Source organism: Scyliorhinus torazame, chromosome 22 (genome assembly GCF_047496885.1).
Source record: "Scyliorhinus torazame isolate Kashiwa2021f chromosome 22, sScyTor2.1, whole genome shotgun sequence".
Classification (NCBI taxonomy): Eukaryota; Metazoa; Chordata; class Chondrichthyes; order Carcharhiniformes; family Scyliorhinidae; genus Scyliorhinus; species Scyliorhinus torazame.
This window is the reverse complement of record NC_092728.1, coordinates 74,636,992-74,664,837: the sequence shown is the minus strand read 5'-3', so window position 1 is coordinate 74,664,837 and position 27,846 is coordinate 74,636,992. Positions and strand designations below refer to the sequence as shown.

The window sequence follows — 27,846 nt, the reverse complement described above, 5'->3', positions numbered from 1 at the left end:
TTTTTTCCAATTGAGAGGCAATTTAGCATGGCCAATCCACCTACCCTACACATCTTTGGGTTGTGGGGGTGAAACCCACGCAGACACGGGGAGAACGTGCAAACTCCACACGGACAGTGACCCAGGGCCGGGATTCGAACCCAGGTCCTCAGCGCCATAGGCAGCAATGCTAACCACTGTGCCACCGTGCTGCCCCTTAATACCCCACTCACAATCACATATCTCCCACCTGGATTCCTCACCTCCTTTGTACTCACGAATCAAAGTTTTTTGCTCATTAAAATCACCACACCCGTCGAATTATTAGTAAAAATCTTGATGAGCACCTAGTAAAGACAGATAATACAGGACGCCTACGTGCCTTTAGTTTTCCGTAAAGATGATCTAAGTTTTGTAACTGTTTCATTCAGATGGATCACAAAATGGCAGTGCCAGGAAATGGAAAACTTTACAAACTTGATAGGACCCAATTTTTGATCCTCATCTAGTCGTAAGAGTCTCTCCGCTCACCTTAAACCTATGCCCTCTAGTTCTAGACTCCCCTACCTTTGGGAAAATATGTTGATTTTATTACCTTAGTCAATGCCAACCTTCACACAGGGGCATTTGATGCTTATATCTTTGCAAGAGTGGAAACATGATCAGTGCCCAGCACTGGTACCATTATCATCTCCCTCAGTACCAAAACCAAACTCAGTTAACAACTAAGTACTTGGCGCCACAAATCGAGGCAAACAATTTTGAAGAGTGAGGGTGGAGGGTGAAATGATCGCTCCAGGCATGTCTGAAGCTGGTACAACAGGAAGCAGTTCAATAACAGGTAAAAAAAAATCTAAGAGGGTTTAGAGCACAGTGGCAGATCACAAACTCCATTGGCGTCACGAACCACAGAGAGGGGTGAGTGAAATAGTCTTCATAAATTAAGGCAATAAACGAACATTCTTTTGTATAACACTTTTTGAATATGTGCTACAACTTTGAAATCCAGAAAATGGAAATAGAAGTTCAAGGCAATAATTCTACATTGAAATGGTTTTCAACTTTAAATAAAGAAGCAAACTGGGTACATCTCATACGGTTTGTAGAAAGGGGAGATTTCGTTTTGCGCAGGTACTTGTGGTGAAGTCTGTTGTTGTGTTGTGTGGGCAGGCTCTCTTGCAACATTGTACCACCATCGTTGGCACACAGCTTGCTTACGGAGATCTGCGGGTTGCACAACTTCAAAAGTACCTCCAAGTAAAACCTGGCTTCCCCATTTGGCGAATTATCTTGGAGTCGAAGCAGACGAAGCTTTGTTAGTGTCAGGCGACACAACCGTTGCATGAGGATTTTTGAGAGCTCTGGCGCCCGTGCATAAGATTGGGCAGGATAGCGTAGTCTGTTGTGTACCTGTTCAGTCACCAACTTCAGAGAGTGGTAAGTGTAATATTCTTCAGGTCTTAAGCTAGCATCCATTTAAAAAAAAACACATTTTCCAATCATCAACATTTTAATTTAAGTTGCAAGGCAACATTAATGCAAATTATGTGTTACAATATTTACCTTTAAAGGGAAATTGATACATTCGATGTTCGCCCAAACTGAGGATCTGTTCACTAGTCTCGGAGACACTCTTTCAAAAACAAATACTGATGAGTGAAAAAATACCCCAAATTTCAGTCGATGTTTAATCTGAAACTTCTGCTGTGGTCTCAGTCGCTCGACCGTTAATTGCGTGGGGAAGACAGAACATGAGCAGCCACATCTTGTGGGTTTTAGAACACATTTATGGACGGATGGGGTGAAAGATTTGTTCTGTTTGATATTTGTACTCAACCAAAAAAGTCACTCTCTGCGCCCTATGTTTCTGCAAATAGCAAAACTGAGGGAATCTCACCTCCCCTAGGGAGAAAGGTGAAGGAGCAAAATGTCTAAACGTGGGGTGAACACGTGCTGAAACATAATGTTCCTCCTCAATTGTTCGTTACCATTCCCCGTTTGTAATTCTATAAAACCTTTTTTATACGGATCCTTAAATAATGGGCGTCGAAGGTTGCTATCAAAAAGTATGTTTGAACAAGAGGCTCAATTGTTGACATGTTTCCATCACTTCAAGACGCTGAAAACGAGAAATGCATTTGTCACTCAATTGTATTCTAATGAGGAATGCTTTCGAGTGTAGCTAATTAGCTCCTTTAAAGGGGGGGGGGGGGGGGGATGGGATGGGCACTTGAATCTCAGGCAAACTTGTCAGTGGCGTTGGAAAGGAACAGAGAGCTTTTACTTGTAATAATGAAAGTTAAATTAATGCACCAGGCTGCTTTAGCACACAGCAACTTGACGTGTAATAATGAAAGTTAAATTAATGCACCAGGCTGTTTTAGCACACAGCAACTTGACGTACTAGTTAATTATAGGACCGGCACAGAGGGGTGTTCCACGTGAGTCACCCAATTGCCCTTTTTCCCTCGTCAATAATTTGAATCAGAAATAATTGAAATGATTACTTCAAAAAACGAATAATTTGAATCAGAAATAATTGAAATGATTACTTCAAAAAACGAATGAGGGCCATTACTGTACATCGAGTCTTTGAGGATCAGGCAAACCTGTTTATTTCATTCAAGCAACATCTGAGCCACGAGAGTGATCAGGGCGTAAATTGCACTTAGTTGGATTAGCTTTACGAAGTGTTTTTATTTTGCTCAAACATCCAGGCAAATTTATTTGCAGGTTGCCAAATATAAAATATTCCATGAACCAGCACAATCCCAGTGTTATAGATTGTAATCAAAAATAAATTGTATTAAAATTGTCTTATGTCTCCTGCACTGTCGGGATTCTAATTGATAGTTTATTAATACAGCTGAAAATGAGTTTACCACAGAGTATGCATTTTTAATTTGGATTTGATTTATTGTCACATGTTCCAAGGTACAGTGAAAAGTATTGCCCTGCATAGTCCAAACAGATTGTACCATACATGAAAAAACATAGGACACATAGAAATATTACAAATAATAATAATTACTGTGCTTCCACTCCCCCATATGAAACCCAATTTTAAATAACAGAAACATCTATTAGAAGCATTTACTAATTATAATTGCATACTCTTCTTAGTTTCTTAGTAAATTAAGAATATTTCAAAATATGCCTATTAAGAGTCCTTGCACCTCACCAGCTTAATTTTTAGAAACTCAATAAGGGTACAATTAGCAAAACATCATCATGGTGGCAAATTTGATCTGGGAGCATAACCAGTTTTATGCATGGGGCCAGCTTCTAATATCATGTGACTTCAACTGGTGCAAAGGATCACAAGAAGTTGAATTGCACTGGATGTAAATTTATGCTTAAAATGCATTGATTCTTTGCATTGGTTTGGCTCATTTCAAACGAATGGCACTAAAGGAAAGTGCCACCGAGTGGACTATCCAGGCATTGTAGTATAAATTGGTCCCCAATCATATCGAGCAAGATCACCTTTTTCTTAAATTGATTTCATTGCCCATCCCTAACTGCCATCCATTTTAAAGAGCATTTAAGAGTCAACCACACAGCTGTAGATTTTGTGGAGTAACATGTAGGCAAACCAGGTAAAGATGAACCAGATGGATTTTTACCACAATTGACAATGGTTTCATGATCATCATTATCATAGAATTTACAGTGCAGAAGTAGGCCGTGCGGCCCATCGAGGCTGCACCAGCTCTTGGAAAGAGCACCCTACCCAAGGTCAACACCTCCACCCTATCCCCATAACCCAGTAACCCCACCCAACACTAAGGGCAATTTTGGACACTAAGGGCAATTTATCATGGCCAATCCACCTAACCTGCACATCTTTGGACTGTGGGAGGAAACCGGAGCACCCGGAGGAAACCCACGCACACACGGGGAGGTTGTGCAGACTCCGCACAGACAGTGACCCAAGCCGGAATCGAACCTGGGACCCTGGAGCTGTGAAGCAATTGTGCTGTCCACAATGCTACCGTGCTGCCCCACTTTTAATTACAGATTTTTATCGAATTCACCATCTGCTGTGGTGGGATTCGAACCCTGGCTGCCAGATCTTGCATCTCTGGAATAAATCCCCACACAGACAGTCACCCAAGGTTGAAATCGAACCTAGGTCCCTGGCGCTGTGAGGCAGCAGTGCTAACCACTGTGCCGCAGACATTTAAAAGGTATTTCATAATTCCCAACAAAGATTAAGAAAGAGAGACTCTATGCAAAGGATACACCATCTGTGGCTAACTAAGGAAGTTAAGGATAGTATCAAATTGCAAAGAAAAAGCACACAATACTATGAAAATTAGTGGAGGATTAGAAGATTGGACAAATTTTCGAAACCAGCAAAGAATTGTGAAAAAAATGATGGCGAATTTTGAGAAAAAGCTAACTAGAAATGTAAAAATTGAGAATAAAAGTTGCTACTGAAAGGAAAAGGGTAGCTAAAGTGAATGTTGGTCCCTTAGAGGGTGAGACTGGAGAATTAATAATGGGAAACAAAGAAATGGTGGACGTGTTGGTATTTTGTATCCGTCTCCACTGTAGGAGACACAAAATGCATCCCACAATTTCATTGAATGGCGAACCAGGCTCGAAGGGCTGAATGTCCTCCTCTTGTCTAGTTCTTATGATCTTGTAATCTTGTTTCGAAGAACAAGAGAGAGGAGGGGAGCCAGCAGTATAACAGTGCTTTGTCAACTCTGTTTCTCCCAGGAGCTATTGGACTCAAACTTGCATTTGTAACACAAGTGTGAAAGGTTTAAAGCCCCCAATTTCCTTTTCATACTTCAAAAGTCAATTAATCAAATCAGCATCAAAAGTATTTTCATATGTAACTGGTGTTAAAAAACAGTTGATTGTTTTGTGTGATTATTTGCGGCATCCTCTGTCTCCGAAGCCAGACATTACTCATTCCAGCTCTGATTCTGTACAGATAATAAATGCCACAGACATGAGCTGACCCCAGCAGACTGCAGCAGAAGGCAGATACAAAGTTTGCAAAGCTGCTGTATTTTCCAACAATTTTGTAATATTGACAGCATTTGTCAAATGCTACCAGCCATTACATTATGAAACTGAGCAGATGGACCTACAATGTTCACATGTATTCATATAGAAACAATATACACAAAAAATGTGTTCCCCGGAAGGGAAAAGCAGTTTGGACCAATATTCTTTTCCCCACTTTTTACTAGTGTTCCATTTTAAAGTATCAGAATCATGGAATTTACAGTGCAGAAAGAGACCATTCAGCCCATCGAGTCTGCACCGGCCCTTGGGAAGAGCTTAATAATAATCTTTATTGTCACAAGTAGGCTTACATTGCAACAAAGTTACCGTGAAAAGCCCCTCGTCGCCACATTCCGCCGCCTGTTTGGATACACAGAGAGAGAATTCAGAATGTCCAAATTCCCTAACAGCACGTCTTTCGGGACTAATGGGAGGAAACTGGAGCACCCTGAGGAAGCCCACACAGACACGGGGAGAACGTGCAGACTCCACACAGACAGTGACCCAGTCGAGAATCGAACCTGGGGCCCTAGCGCTGTGAAGCCACAGTGCTAATCACTGTGCTACCATGCTGCCTCCCTATCACCGTAACCCAGTAACCCGACCTAACGTTTTGGACACAAAGGGGCAATTTAGCATGGCCAGTCCACCTAACCTGCACATCTTTGGGCTGTGGGAGGAAACCGGAGTACCTGAAGGAAACCCACGCAGACACGGAGGAAAAGTGCAAACTCCACACAGACGGTCACCTGAGGCCGGAATTGAATCTGGGACCCTGGAGCTGTGAGGCAGCAGTGCTAACCGCTGTGCCACCACGCTGCTAGATCAGATCAGACCAGTTTTCTTAATTTCCCCGTTTTTACTGTTTTTTTACTTCCACATTCCTTCATTAAATAGAAACAAGGGTAAAACTGAGGCCGTGATAACAGTTTGGTGAACGAGATTAAGAAATTACTGATGACCGGGCAGTACGATGGCGCAGTGGTTCGCACTCTTGCCTCACGGCGCCGAGGACCCGGGTTCGATCCCGGACCTGGGTCACTGTCAGTGTGGAGTTTGCACATCCTCCCGTGTCTGCGTGGGTCTCACCCACACAACTCAAAAGATGTGCAGGGTAGGCGGATTGGCCATGCTAAATTGCCCCTTGGTTGGAAAAATGGAAAAAGAGAAGCTACTGTTGACCAGTTTATAATAATAATAATATTTATTGTCACAAGTAGGCTTACATTAACACTGCAATGAAGTTACTGTGAAAAGCCCCGAGTCGCCACATTCCGGCACCTGTTCGGGTACACAGAGGGAGAATTCAGAATGTCCAAATTACCCAACAGCACGACTTTCGGGACTTGTGGGAGGAAACCCGAGAACCCGGAGGAAACCCACGCTGACACAGGGAGAACGTGCAGACTCCCCGTTCTGCGTGGGTTTCCTCCGGGTGCTCCGGTTTCCTCCCACAGTCCAAAAATGTGCGGGTCAGGTGGATTGGCCATGCTAAATTGCCCTTTGTGTCCAAAAAATGGCTAAGTGGGGGTTACTGGGATAGGGTAGATACTTGGGCTTGAGTAGGGTGCTCTTTGTAAGGACCGGTGCAGACTCGATGGGCGAATGGCCTCCTTAGGCATTTTAATCATCATAGAATTTATAAATTCTATGATTCCGCACAGACAGTGGCCCAAGCCGGGAATCGAACCTGGGACCCTGGCGCTGTGAAGCCACGGTGCTAACCACTGTGTTACCATGCCTCCCAGGAGATAAAGATTTGTTAATTCGTAATGCCTTTGCAAGAGGAACAACGTAACATTTTGATCAGTTAAAAACATTTCTACCTCTGCTGAGGTGTGAACAGTTCAAATTCAGTCTCAATTCTATGACAAGAGCATAAATACCATTATTATCAGCTGTTATTTACAATTTGAATGGATTAATTTACCTGGCTTAACTTTGTAATATTTAAAGTGTTTTTATTATCAGTGGTAGTTGTGATTGTCACGGAAGGCTCTAATTTGACTTACAAATCATGTGTTTGATATATCTTCATAATCTCACCTGAAATTTGACAGGGTGAGAGAATATTAGTTTCAATCACAGAAACACTACTATTTCGGGCAACTGAAACTTCCTGGTATGTTGCTTTTAGAAACACCTACCTGTGATGCAAGCCCTTTTCAATGAACAGAATTTTGCTTTCTGCCGAGTTAGATTTCAGTGACAGTCCAATATAATTTACTGTACTTAATGAATCTATTTGATAACATTTAATAACTATGTGCTCAGCGAGACGAAGAATGCCCACGGGAATCTACAACTTTTAGAATTCACTGTCAGTATCAAACACTCCAAGGTCAATGATAGCATGAGTCGAATGCTTAGTCGACCCTGCTATGCTCTCTTCCAATAACAACACATCAGAGAAGGGTTCTTAATATATGGGGTATGATATTTGTTTGATCTCTGCCAGCGAGACTGGTATTTAGCTTGATGCTGCGATTCTCCATCAACCATTAGTGGGATGGATGTTGCCCAAATGTTTCTTCGAACAGTACGCTGATAACCTTCAGAGGAAAGAAGCATTTCCCTCCATCTGTTAACACCGGGTTTGAGCAATCAATCCACTGTCCAGTTCCTTATTTTACATTTTTTGTTTCAGTTTTTGTAACTTAAGACTGCAGCGTAATATACAAGTTTAAATAATGCTTCGTAAAGTACAGTTTACAAACAGAAGATTGCTCTGCACTACATAGACAGGTATTGCTGTGTATGTGGCAAATTTCCCAAATAACACTGAGCTTCCAATCTAAAGCCCATGATTCATGAGATGTAGTGTCGGCTATTTATCACCTGTGAGAATATTTGAGGCCTTAAATGTGCTTCTTCACCACAATTTTATTGCTTCCCTTCCTGAAAGTGACAACATGCTGGAGTGATCAATGTTGGATGTTATTTATATATATTTTTTTAACAAACAATTTTATTGAGGTATTTTTTGGCATTGTAAACAGTTACAGATAACAGAAATGTGCAAACATCAATATAAAACCAATACTTCAATCAAACCATACTGCACATGCCCGCTCCTCTCCCCTAGACACTACCCGCCTATTTATCCCTCCTACTCTACTCTAATCTCTCCCCCCCTCCTGCTAACGTTCACGCTCCCGCGAAGAAGTCGTTGAATGGTTGCCACTTTCGGGCGAACCCCAGTACAGATCCCCTCAAGGCGAACTTAATTTTTTCCATACCCAGAAAACTTGACATGTCCGAAAGCCATAGTTCGGTCTTTAGGGGTTTTGAGTCCCTCCATGCCAGCAGTAACCGCCGCCGGGCTATTAGGGAAGCAAAGGCCAGAACATCTGCCTCTTTCTCCCCCTGGACTCCCGGGTCTTCCGAAACCCTGAAAATTGCCACCCCTGGACTCATCACCACCCTTGTTTTCAGCACCCGGGACATGACCCCCCACAATCCCTCCCAGTACCCCCAAAGCTTAGGACATGCCCAAAACATGTGAACATGGTTCGCTGGTCCTCCCGCGCATCTAGCACACTTGTCTCTACCCCAAAGAATTTGCTCATCCGAGCTATCGTCATGTGGGCCCGTTGAACGACCTTAAATTGAATCAGGCCGAGCCTGGCACATGTTGCGGTTGAGTTTACCCTACTCAGAGCTTCCGCCCACAGCCCATCCTCCATCTCCCCGCCAAACTCCTCCTCCCATTTGAGTTTCAGTTCCTCCGTCAGGGACTCTTCCCCCTTCATGAGCACCTTGTAGATATCCGAGACTCTACCCTCTCCTCCTTCTCCTCTAGAGACTATTCTGTCCTGGATCCCTATTGGTGGGAGGCGTGGGAAGGATGGGACCTGTCTGCGTACAAAGTCCCGCACCTGTAAGTACCTAAAGTCATTTCCCCTTACCAGCCCAAATTTCTCCTCCAAGTCCCTCAAACTCGCAAAGCTCCCCTCCAGGAACATATCGCCCACCCTCCCCACTCCCGCCCGCCGCCATGTTCGAAATCCTCCATCCATGTTCCCGGGGGTGAATCGATGGTTATCACATATCGGAGCCCAGACAGACGCCCCCCCACCCCACGCCTCCTCCACTGGCCCCATATCCGCAGGGCCGCTCCCACTACCGGGCTGGTGGAGTACCTAGCCGGCGACAGCGGTAGGGGAGCCGTGACCAGGGCTGGCAAACTGGTGCCCCGGCACGAAGCCGCCTCCACTCGCTCCCAGATAGACCCTGTACCCACCATCCACTTCCTTAACATGGCTATGTTAGCCGCCCAGTAGTAGTTGATCAGACTCGGCAATGCCAGTCCCCCCTCGCTGCGGCTCCTTTCAAGCTTCGCCTTCTTCACCCGCGGGGATTTTCCTGCCCAGGCAAAGCTCTTGATGACTTTGCCAGTCCTTTTGAAGAGGGACCGTGGGATAAAGATCGGGAGGCACTGGAAGATGAACAGAAACCTAGGGAGGATTGTCATCTTTACAGTCTGCACCCTCCCCACCAGTGACAGCGGGAGTGCATCCCATCTCCGAAACTCCTTCTTCATTTGTTCCACCACCCTAGTCAAATTTAACTTATGCAACCTGCCCCAGTCTCGTGCATCCCCAAGTACCGGATACTTTCCTCCACCAGCCTAAATGGCAGCTCCTTCAGTCTATTCTCCTGGCCCCTTGCCTGCACCACAAACATCTCACTTGAGATTATTTATATTTTGCCCAAGCATTCTCCGTGTCTGAGTTTCAAAGTGAGCATTGACAGACCGTTGAACCACGAGAGATCCCAGACACACATACACATTAACACACTTTTATAAATAGCACGAGACGACAATTTTGACTGGGTACTCTGACTGATTATTTTTCTCCTCCCTGGCCTACACCAATCACAGAAACCCTGCTATTACGCCTGCTGAGATGAGATGAAACCCAAAAAGTAACTAAATGAAGAATATTAAAATGAAACTGAAGGCAGAATTCACCCTGCCCCAGGACCTGGCAGCAAATGGCAGAGGAGCTCCCACAACGTAACCGCCATCAGTAGAAATTCTGAAATAAAATTCAAATTTAAAATTAAAATTCAATTAGACAATGCTACTTTAGGGCGTATTCACATGGCAACCATTTCATTTGTGGTTGCACTGAGGCTTGTTTACATGGCTTGGTTCGTGCCAGCTCTCATGAGTGAGCTCTTGGCACGTCAGTACTCATCACGTGCACAGCTCTCTCCCCAACAGAAATCTAAACGCTTTGCAGACAACAGGAACAGGAATTTCCATCCTCTAAACATCTGTTTGCGTAAAAGCACGTTCGAAAAAGTGCATGGGAGGCCCAGTGGAATGGTGTGAATTTTGCAAACTAGGGCTGGCATCACACTGAATTCCCCATTCCATTCAGTGCCAAAGCTAAGTGCCTCCAGCAGAGTTTCACCACGCTACTTTGCACCGCAGGTCAGTTCAGTCTCAAAACAGTCCAAAAAGGGAGAGTTTATAATAGAGAACAAGGGAGTGGCCGAACAATCAAACAGCTACTTTAGTTCTGTCTTCACGGCAGAAGACACCGATAACTTCCCAGAAATACTAAGGGACCGAGGGCCTATTGAGAAGGAGGAATTGAAGGAAATTAATATCCGTAGGAAAATAGTGCTGGAGAAATTAATGGGACTGAAAGCCGCTAAATCCCCAGATCTACATCCTAGAATCATGGAAATACATCATGGAAATAATGGATGCGTTGCTTGTCATCTTCCAAAATTCTGTAGATACTGCAACAGTCCCGGCAGATTGGAGGGTGGCGATTTTAACCGCCGCTTTTTAAAAAAGGAGGGAAGTTTAAAAAAATGGAATTACAGGCCCGTTAGCCTAACATCAGAGTTATGGAAAATGGTTGAGTCTATTATAAGGGATGTGATAACAGGACACTTACATTATATCAACGGAGGGGCGGCGCAGTGGTTAGTACTGCTGCTTCACGGTGCCGAGATCTCGGGTTCAATCCCGGCCCTGGGTTACGGTCCGTGTGGAGTTTGCACATTCTCCCCGTGTTTGCATGGGTTTCACCCCCACAATCCAAAGATGTGCAGGGTAGGTGGATTGGCCACGCTAAATTGCCCCTTAATTGGAAAACATTTATTGGGTACTCCAAATTTTTATTTAAAAAAAAAAGAATATATCAACGGGATTAAACAAAGTCAACATGGATTGCCAAACTATGGTGAATTGTGGTGATTGACCCTTTAAGGGCAACACAGCAGAGTGAGGGTCACCTGGCTTTTGGGCCCAATTGAGATGCAGAGTGTGTAATCACCCCAGGGGTGGAGTCTTCCCTTAGGCAGAAGACATGTAAGTGACGAGGGCAGCTGGGTGGCCAACAGTAGTGCTATGTAAAGCGATTTCTCCCCCATCCTCCTTTATCTACACTGCCTTTCTTTTTGATCAAGACATAGTGGAATATCTTGACCAGTGGTAGACAGAGCCCTAATGCCACATATTCATCACATGTTAAGGTCTACTTAGTTGATTCATCGACATGCCTATCCTGTTCTATTCCCTGGCGTCAGTGTTTTATTTGAAGACGAGGATGTTGTGAACTCAGATGTCAGATATCTGTATTGCAAGAACGTAACATAATGGGGACTTTTCATTCTCTCCTAAAAGATCTGACTCTCGCTGTGGCATAGTTACATAGGCACCTTGAATTGTAACCACCCAATTTTTTGCAAAGTTGACACGCACTCAGTCAGCACAGGCCAGGCACTGGTTTCACATCGACATGTCTCTAGTTTAGTAGAACACCTTTATTTGTTTGACAATTTATCGTTTCTGAAGTCATTGGAAAAGAAAATAGGGTGGGGTGGCGACAGATTTTCTGATTTGCGCTTATTTGGGCTCCTGTCTAAAACTAATTTCATCCCCACTCTTTCAATGCATTCTCATTTTGAAGTCTATAGAATAGGATAGGTAGGTACAATAGATGTGTAATTACTACAGTATTGTTTGACACACAAACATAGCCACTTTTTAACAAAAGAAAACTCAATATAAGTTTATTTGCACAACAATCCTGAAATTTGTCCTCCGGTACTTTTGTTTTAAATAATCTTGGAAAACAATCTGCCTAAAACTGTTAGAAATGCAAGAAAAATAGTCCCATCAATAAAACTGACTGGACAGTATTGAAACATTCTGGTATTCTGCAATTCTGGTGCAAAGTGACCCAAGATTGTGTTCATTTTGAGAAGTGCCTTTGCATATGACCAAATGCAAAACCTACTACAAAACAAGGGCAATCTGGCAGTATGTTCAAAGACACTTTTATTTAATGATTTTGCTTTACACATGAACATATGAATTAGGAGTAGGCCTTCGGTCCATCGAACCTGCTCCACATTCATTGAGACCATGGCTTATCTGATTGTGGCCTCAACTCCACTTTCCTTCCTACCCCAAACCCTTTGACTCCCTTGTCAATCAAGAATCTACAGAACACAGTCTTTCAAATGTTCAATGACTCTGCCCTTCACCACTTTCTGGGGAAGAGTTCCACATACATGCAACCAATCCTCCTGAGTGAAAGATATTCACCATATCATTTTAAACAGGAGATCCTTTATTTTCAAACTGTGGCCCTGCCACCACCTGAAAACGTAAACCATTCTCCACCAAGAAAAGCCCATCGATAAGGAGAAGAAGAATCGTCAAGACACCGACGAACAGGATATCTCAGAGAGAATACAATTTTCCTCCTCCTCCAGGCAAGTTAAGGGAAACCCTCTACAATAACAAATTAGAGCCCTAAATCATCACCTCACCTACCCAGATAAAGAAAGGAAACCCCACAGTGAGAGGGACACCAGGATTGGCCAATAGACGCCATATATGTACATGGGCCGGTTTAGCTCAGTAGGTACATGGGCCGGTTTAGCTCAGTAGATTAGACAGCTGGTTTGTAATGCAGAACAAGACCAGCAGCGCGGGTTCAATTCCCGTACCGGCTTACCTAAACAGGTGCCGGAATGTGGCGACGAGGGGCTTTTCACAGTAACTTCATACTTGCGACAATAAAAGATTATTATTAGGGCTGGTTTAGCTCAGTGGGCTTGTAATGCAAGAACAAGGCCAGCAGCGCGGGTTCAATTCCTGGCTGAGAATTCTGAATTCTCCCTCTGTGTACCCGAACAGGTGCCGGAATGTGGTGACTAGGTGCTTTTCACAGTAACTTCATTGAAGCCTACTTGTGACAATAAAAGATTATTATTATTATATATAGTCGAGCAAAGAACTCTTTCGCAATAAGAATACCAGGAACAGAACAACATAACCTCATAAGAAACAGGATACTGATACCCACCCCCCGCCAAGGGGAGCCCTAGCCTCAGGAAGGAGAAGAGTCTGGAAGTCCCTATGTAAGACCACTTGGAGGAGGGAGACTTACTCCTGCATCCAGCCTAATCTCCAACAGACGAAAGACTCATTGAACTGAAGCATCCGGACCCGCACTCGGGCCCCGCAGCCAACGGGGATACTATATCTCCAGAGGAACCATGCTACCAAAATAGATAACCTCATGTTTATCAAAATTATACCATTTACCATCTTCTACCATGATAAACACAAATTGCTGCTCAACAAAATCCTGAGTTTCTGAAAAAGAACAAAAATTCAAGGCCATTAAATCACATAGGACTGTTGTGGTGGTCTTGCATTTGAATTATTTTTGGAAGGCTATTTGAACTTTTGTATGAAGTTCTGTTTAATTTTTGTATAGTCTTTTCTTGCCAAAACATTTACATTTAGCATCACTACAGAAAATAGTTTTGAAAACGCAAATCAAGATTCTGTTAGCGATCACTCATTGTGGTTCTCAAAGATGGTTTCCTGTTTATAATACTTTGAGGTTGACGTTGTATGCCGTGCTAACTGGGCACAATAAGTTTGTTCCTCTCTGAAAGCAATGAAATCGGGATAAATTTAACATTATAATTTCCAATACTTGTTAACGTTACCAAACAAAAATGACCTGTGACTGGAACTTTTTCAAAGCTCATTGAATTGTCTCCAATATATATATATACGCAGCATTGAAACCATTAGCAAATCAGAGTCCGTCACTACAAATTCAGAGTAAGAATCATTGAATTTACAGTGCAGAAGGAGGCCATTCGGCCCATCGAGTCTGCACCGGCTCTTGGAAAGAGCACCCCACCCAAGGTCAACACCTCCACCCTATCCCCATAACCCAGCAACCCCACCCAACACTAAGGGCAATTTTGGACACTAAGGGCAATTTATCATGGCCAATCCGCCTAACCTGCACATCTTTGGACTGTGGGAGGAAACCGGAGCACCCGGAGGAAACCCATGCACACACGGGGAGGATGTGCAGACTCCGCACAGACAGTGACCCAAGCCGGAATCGAACCTGGGACCCTGGAGCTGTGAAGCAATTGTGCTATCCACAATGCTACCGTGCTGCCCCAGTGCAAGTTGCCTGTGTTTAGAATTTTTACATCAATATTATATAGCTTTTTAAACTGTGGTGTCAAACACAACCCAGTGAAGTGGGTAGTCGGGGAAATTCAGTTGTGTTCTGACAAGAATGCCATCGCAGACCACAGAACTCTTGAAAAATCTGCCCACGCTGAATATTTTTGTTGACGTGCTGAAGTCAAACCTCTAAATTGTTTAGCAAAGAAAAACTGCAAGAGCTGCTCCCAGTAAGAGAAATGCAGGCAAATGTCTTTAAGGAGATCATACCCAAACTTTCTTGATATCTATATTAAAACAAGCACACAAACACATACACGCACGTTTGCGCCTGCACACGCATCCACACATCCAAATATTCCAGATCATCTATATCGACACACATGTGATCTGGAATGCACGACCTGTTGTGGAGGCACATTCAATCAAGACTTTCAAAAGGAAATTGCACCAGTGCTGGAAAGGAAGATAAAATGGAGGGCTATGGGGGAAGAGTGGGGCAGTGGGACTAGCTAAATCGTTCTTTTAGAAAGCCAGCATCGATTCGACAACATGATGGCCCCCTTCCATCTACTCACTGTATTTCAAATGTTTTATGTCTTTATTGAATTGTTACGTTGCCGATGGTAAAATATGAAGATAAAAGCAAATTACTGCGGATGCTGGTATTTGAAACAAAAACAGAAAACGCTGGACAATCTCAGCAGGTTTGACAGCCTCTGTGGGGAGAGAAGGGAGCTAACATTTTGAGTCAGGTTGACTCTTTGTTAAAGCTAGAGAGAACTGGAAATGGGGTCAGATTTATACTGTAGTGGGGGCGGCATGGAGCGGTGGGGCTGGATAGGGGGCCAGCAATAAGTAGAGATGGACAAAGAAGGACAGAAACAAAAGGAATGTAAATGGAAGTGATTAAGGCTGAGAAGGGAGCTGATAGTGGCACATAGAGATTAGAATGTATTAATGGCAGAACAAAGGTGAGCAGTGTGTCAATGGGCAACTAGGAACAGTTGGTCCAAGTGGGATGGGGGGGAAGGGGAATAATGGTGAGGGAAAAACAGATTAATGGAATAAAATAAATTGATAGAAATAAAAATGGCGTGAAGGCGGAGGAGAGAGTTCACAGTCAGAAGTTGTTGAACTCAATGTTCAGTCCGGAAGGCTGCAACGTGCCTAATTGGAAGATGAGGTTCTGATCCTCGAGTTCGCGCTGGGCTTCACTGTAACATTACTGAAGGTCAAGGACAGACACATTGATGTGAGAGCAGGACGGTGAGTTGAAATGGCAAGCAACAGGAAGGTCTGGGCCCTGCTTGCGAACGGACTGGAGGTGTTCTGCAAAGCGATCACCGTGGTCTGCGTTTAGTCTGTCCAATGTAGAGTAGACCGCACTGGGAGCAGCAAATGCAATAGACCTGATTGAAGGAGGTGCATGTGCAGCGCTGCCTCACTTGAAAAGAGTGTTTCGGGTCTGAGATGGTGAGCAGGGAGGAGGTAAAGGGGCAGGTGTTACACCTTGTGCGATTGCTTGGGAAGATGCCGTGGGAAAAGTGAGGTGTTGGGGTGATGGAAGAGTGGATCAGGGTATCCCGGAGGGAACTGTTCATGCGAAATGCTGACAGGAATCATGTTGGAGTTGGCGGAACTGGCGGTGGATGTTTCTTTGAATGCGGAGGCTGGTAGGGTGAAAACTGAGGACAAGGGGGACCCTATCCTGCTTCTGAAAGGGAGGAGAGGGGGTGAAGGCAGAGATGCGGGAGATGGGCCAGTGGCGGTTGAGAGCCCTGTCGACCACAGTGGGTGGGAAACCACGATTAAGGAAGAATGAAGACATGTCAGCACCATTTTGGAAACTGGCATCATCAGAACAGATGCGACGGAGGCGAAGGAACTGGGAGAATGGGATGGGTTGTGAAGAGCAGTAGCTGAGGTAACTTTGGTAGTCAGTGGGTTTATAATGGATATTAGTGGACAGTCTATCCCCAGAAACTGAAATAGAAAGGTCCAGGAAGGGAAGTGACTGAGATGGACTAGGTGAAGGTGATAGAGGGGTGGAAATTGGAAGCAAAGTTAATACATTTTTCCAGGATAAAATATTAAACTTGACTTTTAAAAGACGAATACGTCACTATGTGGATGTCATATCGTGGGCCCAACAAAAGCAAACGGAGTCGGGGATCTGTTTTCTTCAGAAGCCCTCAGAGAATATACGCTGAAAGTGCAGGGGGGGGCTCCGAGGACTTCTGGTATAAAGCCGGCTGGCTCACAACCAGTCGGTACTTACTCGGAGGGGTAGCTTGTTCAAAAGTCTCTGTAACATACTTCGATAAACCTCCTGTTTATCCTGCAACCCGAAGTGGACTCCTACCTTTGGGGCTGGTTTAACAGCGGCCTAGCGTCATCAGTCACAATTGCTGAAATACTCAGCTTTTCCAACAGCAGAATTAATAGTTTAATGGTCTTCACTTTTAAAAAAGTGAATACTCCATGGTTGGTTGGTTGACTTTCTTGCCAAATATTCATTGGTCGGTCCTATTTGGAGCATATAAAATGTCCCAGATATAGTTTGCACTTCCTGCCAGTGTCACATTTACTTTCTACCACACTTCAAATATCAAACTGCAAACACCAAAGAAAAACATCAGACATCAGCATATCCTTTGGGTGGGACCGTGACTCGATCAAAACTCACCAATTTAGAGTTAAAATTGGGTCACTTGACAGTGTGGGCAGTGCCATATGAGAAATTAGATCAAATCACAAAGCATTTCGTAGGATCCAATACAGAAACAGGCCATTCGGCCCAAAAGGTCAGGCTGTCATTAAAGCTCCACTTGAGCCTCCTCCCATCGTTCCTCATCTAAGTCCATCTGCACTGCCTTCCAAAATTTCTTCTGAATTTCCTATTTTTCTTGATGATGCTTTTAAATTGATGGCCTCTGGTTGTTGTTTTTTTTCATTCCCCACAAGTGGAAACACTCTGTGTCTAATCTATCAAAACCTTTCTATAATAACCCCCAGGGGGCCCAAACCCTAATCGATCTCCTTGTGGGACTCGAGGAACACAAATCCCCGTTAGTGGGCGGAAGCTGGCCCAGCTGGGATTCGTTACCAGGTTATGTAAAGGCCGGCCCAGACGGGAACCGGCATAGTGGGAGGCCCAATGGGGCCTTATTGAGATAACGCTGCAGTGGCGGCTGTTTTCTATGACTACAATAAACTAGCGTTTGATCACCTACAAGGACCTCCTGGCTGTTCATACTATCATAATTTTAAAGACCTAATAGGTCACAGAATCACAGACTTTACAGTGCAGAAGGAGGCCATTCAGCCCATCGAGTCTGCACTGGCCCTTGGAAAGAGCACCCTACCTCCGTAACCCCACCTAATCTTCTTGGAGACAAAGGACGATTTAGCATGGCCAATCCACCTAACCTGCATATCTTTGGACTGTGAGAGGAAACCAGAGCAGACACGGTGAGAACATGCAGACTCCACACAGGTAGTGACCCAAGCGGGGAATCGAACCTGGGACCCTGGAGCTGTGAAGCAACAGGGCTACCGTGCTGCGCCTCACCCTTCTTTTCTCACGAACATAAAGATCCTCTGCTCATCTATTCTTGATTGGTGTAATGTTACATTTCTGGTGTCACCCTTATAAATCATTTTTTTGAAGCCCTCATTAGTGCCTCAATATCATTTTTAGAATATGGCTAGCAGAATTGTACACTATAGTCCAAGTATGGACAAATTAAGGTTCAATACAAGTTTAGCATTACTTCTCTGCTTGTCAATTCCATTTCTATCTGTTAGTATATCTAATTTATCAATTTATAATCAAATATTGCAAAGATTTCCAGCCCAAACAGCTATTTATGCCATAATCTCTTCCTACCCTTGCTTCCCAACAGTGTTGTTGATTTTAGTGTCATATTGAATACTGTTTGGAGTTAGAATGGGAGTTACTCCACCTAGGAACAGAATTACAATATGTGTCAATGGATCCAGAAAATCTGAAGGAACATTTCGGGAATAAGACTCCACATCCCTTTCAGTGAGGCAGTCAAACTAGTTAACTAGAGCTCTGTTATCATCGTTATGGATCTTGAGATTGTGCTTGGTCAGGACTGATAGAGGCTGCTGCATGCAAGGCTGTTGGTAAAATTTACCGTGACCTTATTTGAACATTCTACTAACTATGTACAGAAGAAGGCTTAGCATGAGGCTTCAGTCAGTAAGGGATGCACGGTGAGGAGACCATGCCTGAGTGAGACGGAGACCAGGTGAGTAGTGGAGTAGGTTCATGTGGTAAGTCTTTTCTGCTTTAAAGGTCAAGCTCCGACATAGAACTAACAACCTTCAAGTAAGTTGAACTACGTTGCCTAACTGCCGAGCAGTGGCATTTATCTGTCCAAATCAGCTGAAAGTAATTGGTCTAATTGGTGTTAATTACAGAAGCAGGTAGTTAAACCAGATTATAACTCATCTATATAAGAGGGTCTATATAAGAGTCAGGCTTTTAAAACTACATGGTCAGTAAGGGATGCACAGTCAGGAGACTACACCCGAATGAGGCGTAGACCGAGTGAATAACCTTCACATTGGAGTTCAGTGCACAGGGAAAAGAGGTGCTTTAAGTAAAGGCTTACTGTAACTCATAAAGTTTATTAAGTATTTGTTGAATCTATCAGTACTTAGAAGGTTTATCAATAATTGAAAAGCTTATCAATAATCGTAAGGTGTATAAAGTTAAGGCCAAATCAAATTTGGTTCCTCGGAGGAGTGTAGTCAGAACTAAGTTTGTGGTACCATGGGTGGCTCAACTGTACAGGAGGGGAGGAAGAAGAGAAGAAGAACAGTAGTGTTAGGGACAGGGTAGGGTTGTGCCCTAACACTCCCCTTGGCACCCAGATATCTTGGCACTGCCACCTCTAAATAACTTCGAAAAATCTGTCCTGACTTACTTCGCTTTATTCACGGCTTTCCATATAATGTTTCCATGATTTCCTTTGTGTTGAAGTGCAGGAGCCAACTGATCCTTGATCTTTCAGTTGAATGCCTCCTGGATCGTTTAGCCATATTGTCAAAGGCTGGAGGGAGCCTTGTTCTGTGTCTGAAATGGAAACTGAAACTCCTGCTCCAGCATCTAATTTAAATTTGTTCTTTTATTTTCATTGCCCATAATGCCTGCACTGAAATCTAGTTCTCACTAGATCCTTCAATTTCTCTCAAGAATGGTACTTCATTGTCTTTTTCATCTTCATTTCTTGAATGGGACACGTTTTAATTGGTTTCTCTTTAAATTTCTGTGTCGGGAGCTTCTTTGCTGCAGCATAAACATTTAGAATATCCTCCCTTACAGGACTGGCACTCCACCCATTTTGCTGGGACACTCTTTGCACTGATGCAGCCTTTTCCTGCCACAGCGAGAAGACGGAATGATGGCAGCCACAGCACCCTCTTTGCTCTTTCCCTGTTTTTCCACTGGTGCACTGCTACTTCTATGGCCGATAAACTCCACTGTGCCAGTCGTTTTTCTCCAGGAAATCTCCCTCTTGCCTTGAACAAATACACAATATTTGCTTTCTCACTTCTGCCCTGTTAGCTGCACAGCCTATTCGCAATTCTCAGCTCCTCAACATAAATTGTTAATGAAGGAATCTGGGCTCTCCCCCAGTATTTGGGTACGTCTATTGGGTTTCATCCTTTCTATGATGCCATTCCTTCTAAGGCTGAAAGATGTATCAAAGGCTTTTAGAACCTCTTTCTTTGTCACCGTGTCTTTGTTTAAGCCCAGTCTGACCATTACATCATCTGCACCACTGCCGACAACATAGAGAAGGGTACTGATCTGTTCCCTGCGAGGCTTCTCTGCTGGTCCTAAAGCAGTTCTGTACCTTACAATGCAAGTTCTGACATTTCTCGGCTTTATCTAGGCCTTCTACATGGTTGAAGCACTCTGATAAGGGTATGAGTTTCTCCATGGGCTTTCCTCACTTTAGCCTTCCTTCGACGACTCTTGGCATTTTTTCCGTGCTGTCTTTGTCCTACAGTTGTTTCTCTTGCTGCTTTTTTCTTAGATGAGGTTGGCCTTGTCACAATTGATTGAGACTGCTGGACAAAAGGCTGTTGGGTAGCTTTTAACTTTTAGTGAACATTCTGCTAACTATGTTCAGGTCCAGGACAAGGCGTAGCATGAGTCTTCACATAGAACTATCTCTCAGCATAGTCTGTTATCATATGATCTTACATGGCTGATGATATAGGTTTAATGTTAAATATATAAAACATTAACCCTTTACACTACAAAGACCACAATCAGTTGTCTGGCTCCTATGGCCCACGTCCAACTAGCTTTCTGCATCCTGCAGATACATCACCACTTGATGTACGTGAAAGCCTTCTGTGTTGCATCACAATGGCTGATAACTATCTGATTCCCTGGTGTTGCATTTAGGGGGTAACTCAATGATGTCCTGGGGAATCCCTCTTGGAAGTTCCCACATAAGGGTTTACCCAATAATTGCCCAGAAGTGTTAACTTCCTCTGGACAATTGCGCTGGGCTGGGAACATCCAACAGAAGCTATTTAAATTGCTAACTTTGGTTGGTTCTGGCAGTTTTACCCTGATAGTTACTATAAAAGGGAAAATATATCACTTCTAGCTCCAGAGTTAACAATTTAAAAATCCGAGACCCAGCTTCGCACACCCAATCCTCCAGTAAACCCACCACACCACCCCCACCTAGCCTGATCTCCCTCACCCACAGCTCGACCCACCCCCTTCACTCCTGGTCTGACACCCCTCCATACAGTCCTACCCTCACCCCCCCCCCCTCCAATTCTGGTCTTAACCCCCACTCTTGGACTGACCACACCACTGGTCTGACGATCCCCCCTTCCCCCCTGGTATGACCCCCACCAGTCTTGGACTGCCAGTTTGACCTCCCCCTCTTTCTGATCCAACCCCCCCCCCCCACTCTGGTCTGACCTGACCCGCCCCTCCCACTGGTCCGAACCTACCGGCCCCTCCCTCCAGTCCAACACAAACCACCCCCCCCACCCACTCTCCCCCACACCACATTGCTCTGGTCTGACCCAACCTGCCCTCCCTCTGGTCTGCTCCAGTCGAACACAACCCCCTCCCGGTATCCCCAGTGTGACCTCTCCCCCGACTCTGGTTGGATTCCCCCGCGCCTCCTCTCCGGTCTCACCTGAACCCACCCCTCTCTGCTCCAACCCAACCCAACCTTTGTAAATTGTGTCTTGCCTGCTGCGAGTTGGTGCCAAAAACAATCAGCTTTTATTTATTTCACATCACTTGTCACACCTCTCAGTGAAGGCAAATTGCTCAATTCAAAATGGGGGATGATGGCCATTTATCTCTGCAATGAACAACCTACTGTGAAAATTATGGAATGTGGAGCATCGAAACTTGTAATTTCAGAGAATGTAATTTTGTTAGTAGGTCCTTAATTACAATTCTCTGACTTTTCCGAAAACCTTGGATTTAACCGGACTGCAAGTGTTTTTTCAAAATACAGTGCTTTCAGTTTGAAATTTCCAGTTGATTGTATCTTAAGAAATGACAGTAAAAGAACGCATTTACCCAAATCTTGTATTAAAGTAATGAACACTTATATGTTGAATAAAGATTTTGGAGATGGAGTAGTGATCTGCCAGAGAGTGGATCCTCTCCTCATTTTTCCATGCCTCACATTCTTGCATTTTCCTCTGTTGTTGCTTGCCGGAGCCTCCCATTTTCAATTTCATTGAGCAAACGGTTAGGGAAAGATAAAATGGGATGTCTTCCTCATACGTGCTTCAAGGGATCACATGATCCTCCGCCACCAACACTGAAAATCCGCTGGTTCCACTATTGGCTGTGATTTGTAACCCTGAGTATGACAGCCTTAATCGGTTTTGCAGGAGGCCGACCACCTCCTGAGGTCTCAAATGACCTTGTGGTGTGTAAATAAGGTAAATATAAAGCTGCCATAGTCCCAGATTTCCCTTTGAGGGGGAGAGCTGGCTGGTGGTGGTTTAACCTCAGGATCACCACACCTCAGGTTGAGAAAGTGGGGCCATGAATAACTTTAGCTGGTACGGGATGTGAACCCGCGCTGCTGGCCTCGCTCTGTACCACGAACCAGCTGTCCAGCCAACTGAGCGAAACTGTCCCCCCCCATGTACATATAGTGTCATTACCTTATAAGAACAGAAGTGGAAAGAAAATTGAACTTGCGTTTGATATGCTGTGTGATATGTACAATTTCTATTCACGTGCGTGACCATTGTTCGTTTTCTTTCAGCTGAATGGCGGAAGAAACCAACATGCTCCATACCACAAACTCAACCAACATTTCCCAGGAATGCAATCTGACAGCCAGCCGGTTGGAGAAGGTGGTTCTTCCGATCCTGTATTCTGTCATTATTTTTGTCGGGCTGCCAGCCAACTTCACTGCTCTATGGATGCTCCTGCAGCACAACAGGAAGCACGGCATTCTCATTTACCTGATGAACCTCGCCATGGCTGACCTGATCAGTTGCCTGTCACTTCCCTTCAGAGCCACGTTGCTTCTCCTCGGAGACACCTGGAAGGAGAGTTCGCCGACGTGCACTATTGTCATGATCATCATTAACTTCAGCTTCTACTACACTGTGAGCTGCAGCACCATTTTTCTAGCATTCATCAGCATCAGCCGATACGCCATGATTGTGAAGCCCAACAACAGCCAGCTAAATAGGTTCTACAATACAGATTTTGCACGGATTGCCTGTACCGTCACCTGGGTAACAATAACAATCCCTGTTCTTGCACTGAATATGAACTACTTCTTCAAAGAATTGAACTTTGATAATGCGAGTTCAGTGTGCTACAACATGCAGTTGCAATACGGTAAAAGAGTGTCCGCCAATGCTTTTGTTACGGTGGCTCTAATGTTCTTGATTATTCTCGCCATGTTTGCCTTTTCGTACGCATCGATCGCACTGCACCTGTGCACAGTGAGAAGGAAAAGCATAAGTCAACACAACCGAGTGGTACACATGCGAGCACAGATGATCATCATCGCCGCCATGACTGGATTCATCGTCAGCCATTTGCCTTATCACGTTTATCAGATTGTCACCGGGCTGCAGAGATTGAACAACGACGACTGCTGGAGCCGCCTGGAAACCCACCACGTGAAGCTGATAACGTTGTGGCTGGTTTCCTTGAGCAGCTGTTTGAATCCCATTCTGTACTTCCTTCTCTCAAAATCCTTTGTGGAGAACAGGTCAAAGAGGAGGAACACGTCAAAGAGGAAGCTGACATCTGATTTCACCTCTTGAGCAGGAGAGAAAACAAAAACTTCCGTTCTTTGGTGGCGAGGCTCACAAGTCTTTGCACAAATACACTTACTATTTTTCGAAGTAGTAAAGGATCATCGTTGGGATGCACTTCACCAAACTACGAATGTGTCCTTAAGGATCTGTTCATTGGGACAGACGATAATGTCACTGTGTCATCAATCAAACCGCCTCGGACAAACAAGTTATATGAACAAACTTGTGGAGAAACCTCCTGATGGCAAAAAGGAATGAAATCGTCTCCCTGAAAAAAAAACTCAGCTGGTGTTTGGTATAAGGACAAAGACTTTAGAGTAACCAGACTCTTCCATAAAAAAACAACAACCCCATCAAAATCAGCGTAAAATTAAACCCCCTAAAACAGGGGTAAATTTGAGGAAGAAAGAAAATGAGTTTGGAACATTAAAAAAAACCACCAAGAGACACAAAAGGCGGGGTGAGAATATGACCGAGGGATTGAACTGCGTGGCTATTTCAACAGAAATTAAGATTATTACTAAGATTATTCAGATGGAACAGCTATATCCTTTTACCAATTTTTACTGAACTGTGTTGAATGTGGCTTAGCTGTAATATGTTTGCTTGTGAGAAAAATGGTGTGAAGATAATTGTATCCGGCTGAAAGTAGTGACGATGCTTTAACCAAATGTTTTAGAAATAGAGGGATGATTGCTTTGATTGGTAGAGGGGGGAGGGGGGGGGAGCAAGAGAGAGAGAGAGGAGGGGGGAGAGAATAGTACTTTTAGGGGGTCAATATTACTAATGGGATTGTGCAGTCAAAAATGGTGGGGGCCAGATTTAATGGAGCTCGAAGGTGAACTCCTCAATTCTGCATCATTACGTTTGTCACTTTCTCTCTCCAGATCCTATACCATCGAACCTGCAATTAGTTACGATTTTCTAAAAATATTAATAAAAATATCGGCTGCAATCCAAGAATTAATCTTTGGAGTGCCAATATCTTTTTAAAATTTAAAGTACCTAATTCTTTTTTTTCCATTAAGGGGCAATTTGGCATGACCAATCCATCTACCCTGCACATCTTGGGTTGTGGGGGTGAGACCCATGCAGACACGGGAAGAATGTACAAACTCCACACGGACAGTGACTGGGGGCCGGGATCGAACCCGGGTCCTCGGCGCCGTGAGGCAGCAGTGCTAACCACTGCGCCGCCGTTCCGCGTGTTATATCAATTTTGGCTAAGTGCTAGAAAGGCTTCTCAGAAGTTGCTTCCTATTTAGAACTAGAACTGGATGTTCACTTTTGGGATGTATAGACGTGTTGGCAGTGTGCAGATTACTCCATAGTCCATCAGGCAGCAGGTTTGACAAAGTCACTAATGCATGCATCTCTGCAGTAACTTAAAACTGGCCAAATCCTTCTCAATGCAGGATCAGGGAGAAATTAGATTTTACCTTTCCACCAATCTGGAACGATCCAAGGTTTTATTGGTTCACATCATTAAACAATGATTTTAAAGGTTTCCAGCCGTAAGGATTTATTTCAGTGTGAACAAACGGAAAAATAGATACAGAGGGAGAAATAAGTTTTTGTAACACCAGTATCATGACTTGCATCAATTCCCTTGGAGCAGGTGGGACTTTAGGTCTCACGGTGTTCCTCAATGAAGAAACTGGAAGCTGTGCCACGCAAACAAATTTCACCCCTAGAAACTACTACCGATATGCTGGTTGGAAAGCCACAATCAACCATCATTCGATGTACCTATTTACTATTATGTTTGCATGTGTCTTTCACTGAAAGATAAAACAATTACCTGATAGGCCACTGTTAGTACACATTTGAATCTGTAAGAGATTAATTGGGCAGTTTTCACAGGCTTCTTCAGATGTTGTAGAGGCTCCGAAGTCCCAAGATGGGACTTTTTGAAATATTGATTTTGCCCACATTTACTACAAGGTGCTATATTGGAAAGTTATTCACTAGAAACAGTGTCCCAGAGGACTATTCAGGTTGTCACTTAAATTGCTTGCCAAATAGACTGCATGACATTTTGGTGGAAATGGGTTGGCTTAAAGCCCTCTTCTAAAGTTGACCAAATAGGAGTAAATAATATTGTCAAATATTTTGAGTGTTATCAGCAGGTGTATCACCTTTAACTGTTCATTTGCCATTGGAGGGTTGAAGAAGACTTTTGAGACATATCAGGAGACTTTCAATAATTTGTCAAGAATTTATCAACACTCTATCAATATTTATTTTGAAAGTTCTCTGAGAACTTCATCTGAATAGAGTAAGTGATAGCCCACCTTCTAGAAGTTTCCAGGAGTCTCTAGTTTGGTCATGGGCATCTTTCCAGGAATCCTCCTTATTTTGCTGTAGGAATGGGAGGAGCACATGAGCCCAGGGGGAGCAGCACCTGCCACGACAAGAAGAACAGGAAGCCAAAGTTTATTTTGTTCCACCCTGTGTGTACAGTCCATCGGCCTACCTCTGGACCTTCTCCACCAGGACCCCCAGTGCAGTGTTTGAGAGCCGGGTGCACCCTCCCCCTCAGTCCCTGAACCATCCTGCCATAGTGTGTCAGTGGATGTGGGTGTGTGATATCCACATACATTGCTCCACCAAAAGTGTTTTGAATCAATGTATGAGTGCTGAACCTGTAGATTTCTGTTTTAGCACCTTGAAGGAAGCTCGAATTATGGTAATCCGCAATTGAGACCAGAATTGGATGCAAAGCCATACTTTCAGATAGGCAGTCATGCAAAAGCAAAATTTTGCAGAGGCTAGGAATATCAACAGGTCTGAAAGCATCTGTAGAGAGAGAAAAACACAAATTAATGTTTCAGGTTGATGACTTTCATCATAAGACCACACGATTTAGGAGCAGAATTAGGCCATTTGATCCATTGAGTCTACTCCGCCATTCAAACATGGCTGATATATTTCTCATCCCCATTGTCCTGCCTTCTCCTCATAACCCCTGATCACCTTATTCAGAAAGAAGATATCTATCGCTGTCTTAAAGACACTCAGTGACAGAATGCAAACTGCTCCCAGCTCCAATGAAAGACCATTGATCTGAAACATTTGGCTAAATTTTAGTTCCTGAATCCCAATTCCAAAGCCAGGCTGAATTACAGGTCGAAAGGCGGGACCTGGTTGTGGTGGGAACCTGAAGGAGATTTTGAGCAGGCAGCTAATTGACAGCCCGTCTCCGGGAGCCCCATCCAATTAAGGAGAACGGGGAGGCCCCACAGCCAAGAGTGCCGATGGAAGCAGCCAAGACTCTGGGCCATTGTCAGCCCCATCCAGAAGGGCTGGGTACTGCCACTGTAGGTGAGGGGGCCCTTAATCTGGAGGTACCCTCTGAAGAAAGTCTTGTAAATATTTTAAAACATTCTATGCCCACAACTATCCGGCTATCATTGCAGACCAGGATCTGCTCGACATTATGGTCTGGGACTGAGGCTGCGGCCCTCACAGCCCAGCAGATCCAGCCAGGGCTGCTTAGCAGGACACACCTCTGACTTCCCTGGTCGGCTGTTTGGAGGCTGTCACGGTGCCATCTACGGGCTCAAGCCACCTCGGGCGGGAGTTGACCACTGTCTGATAAATTGGCACAATTGGCACTTTAATTGACCCAACTGGTTACCGGGTTGGTAACTGTCACCGACACCCACCCCTCCCTTCCCCCACCCCTCGCACCTCCCCCAGAAACCTCACAAATAGCCAGAGGCAGGAACCTGCCTGCATTCCAGCACTCCAGACGATAGAGCACAATTATGGACACACCCTCCTCTGAAACCACCTCTTCGGCAGAATGAAGACCCAGACCTGTAACTGTTTGTTTCTCTGCAGGTTCTGCCTGACCTGCTGAGTGTGTCCAGCATTTTCTGTTTTTATTTTGTTTTACCATATTTTGCACGTTTCAACCTTCCATAAAAATAGCGTCCCAACATTTAAAAAAAAAAAATCTTTATTATTGCCACAGGTAGGCTTACATTAACACTGCAATGAACTTACTGTGAAAAGCCCCTTGTCGCCTGCTCGGG

At 44.3% G+C, this 27,846-nt stretch overlaps 1 protein-coding gene across 1 annotated transcript; it reads left to right on the top strand.

Moving 5' to 3' along the window:
* The first annotated feature begins 1,194 nt into the window (after nucleotides 1–1,194).
* Nucleotides 1,195–24,492, top strand: LOC140398830 (probable G-protein coupled receptor 82). The gene is made up of 2 exons (XM_072487788.1): nucleotides 1,195–1,416; nucleotides 22,792–24,492. The coding sequence occupies exon 2, from the start codon at nucleotides 22,796–22,798 to the stop codon at nucleotides 23,810–23,812; it is 1,017 nt and encodes a 338-aa protein (XP_072343889.1). The 5' UTR covers nucleotides 1,195–1,416; nucleotides 22,792–22,795; the 3' UTR covers nucleotides 23,813–24,492.
* The last annotated feature ends 3,354 nt before the right edge of the window (nucleotides 24,493–27,846 follow it).

Excerpts from the sequence above, each read along its gene's own strand:
- LOC140398830 (XM_072487788.1), top strand. The coding sequence starts at position 22,796 with ATGGCGGAAGAAACCAACATGCTCCATACCACAAACTCAACCAACATT.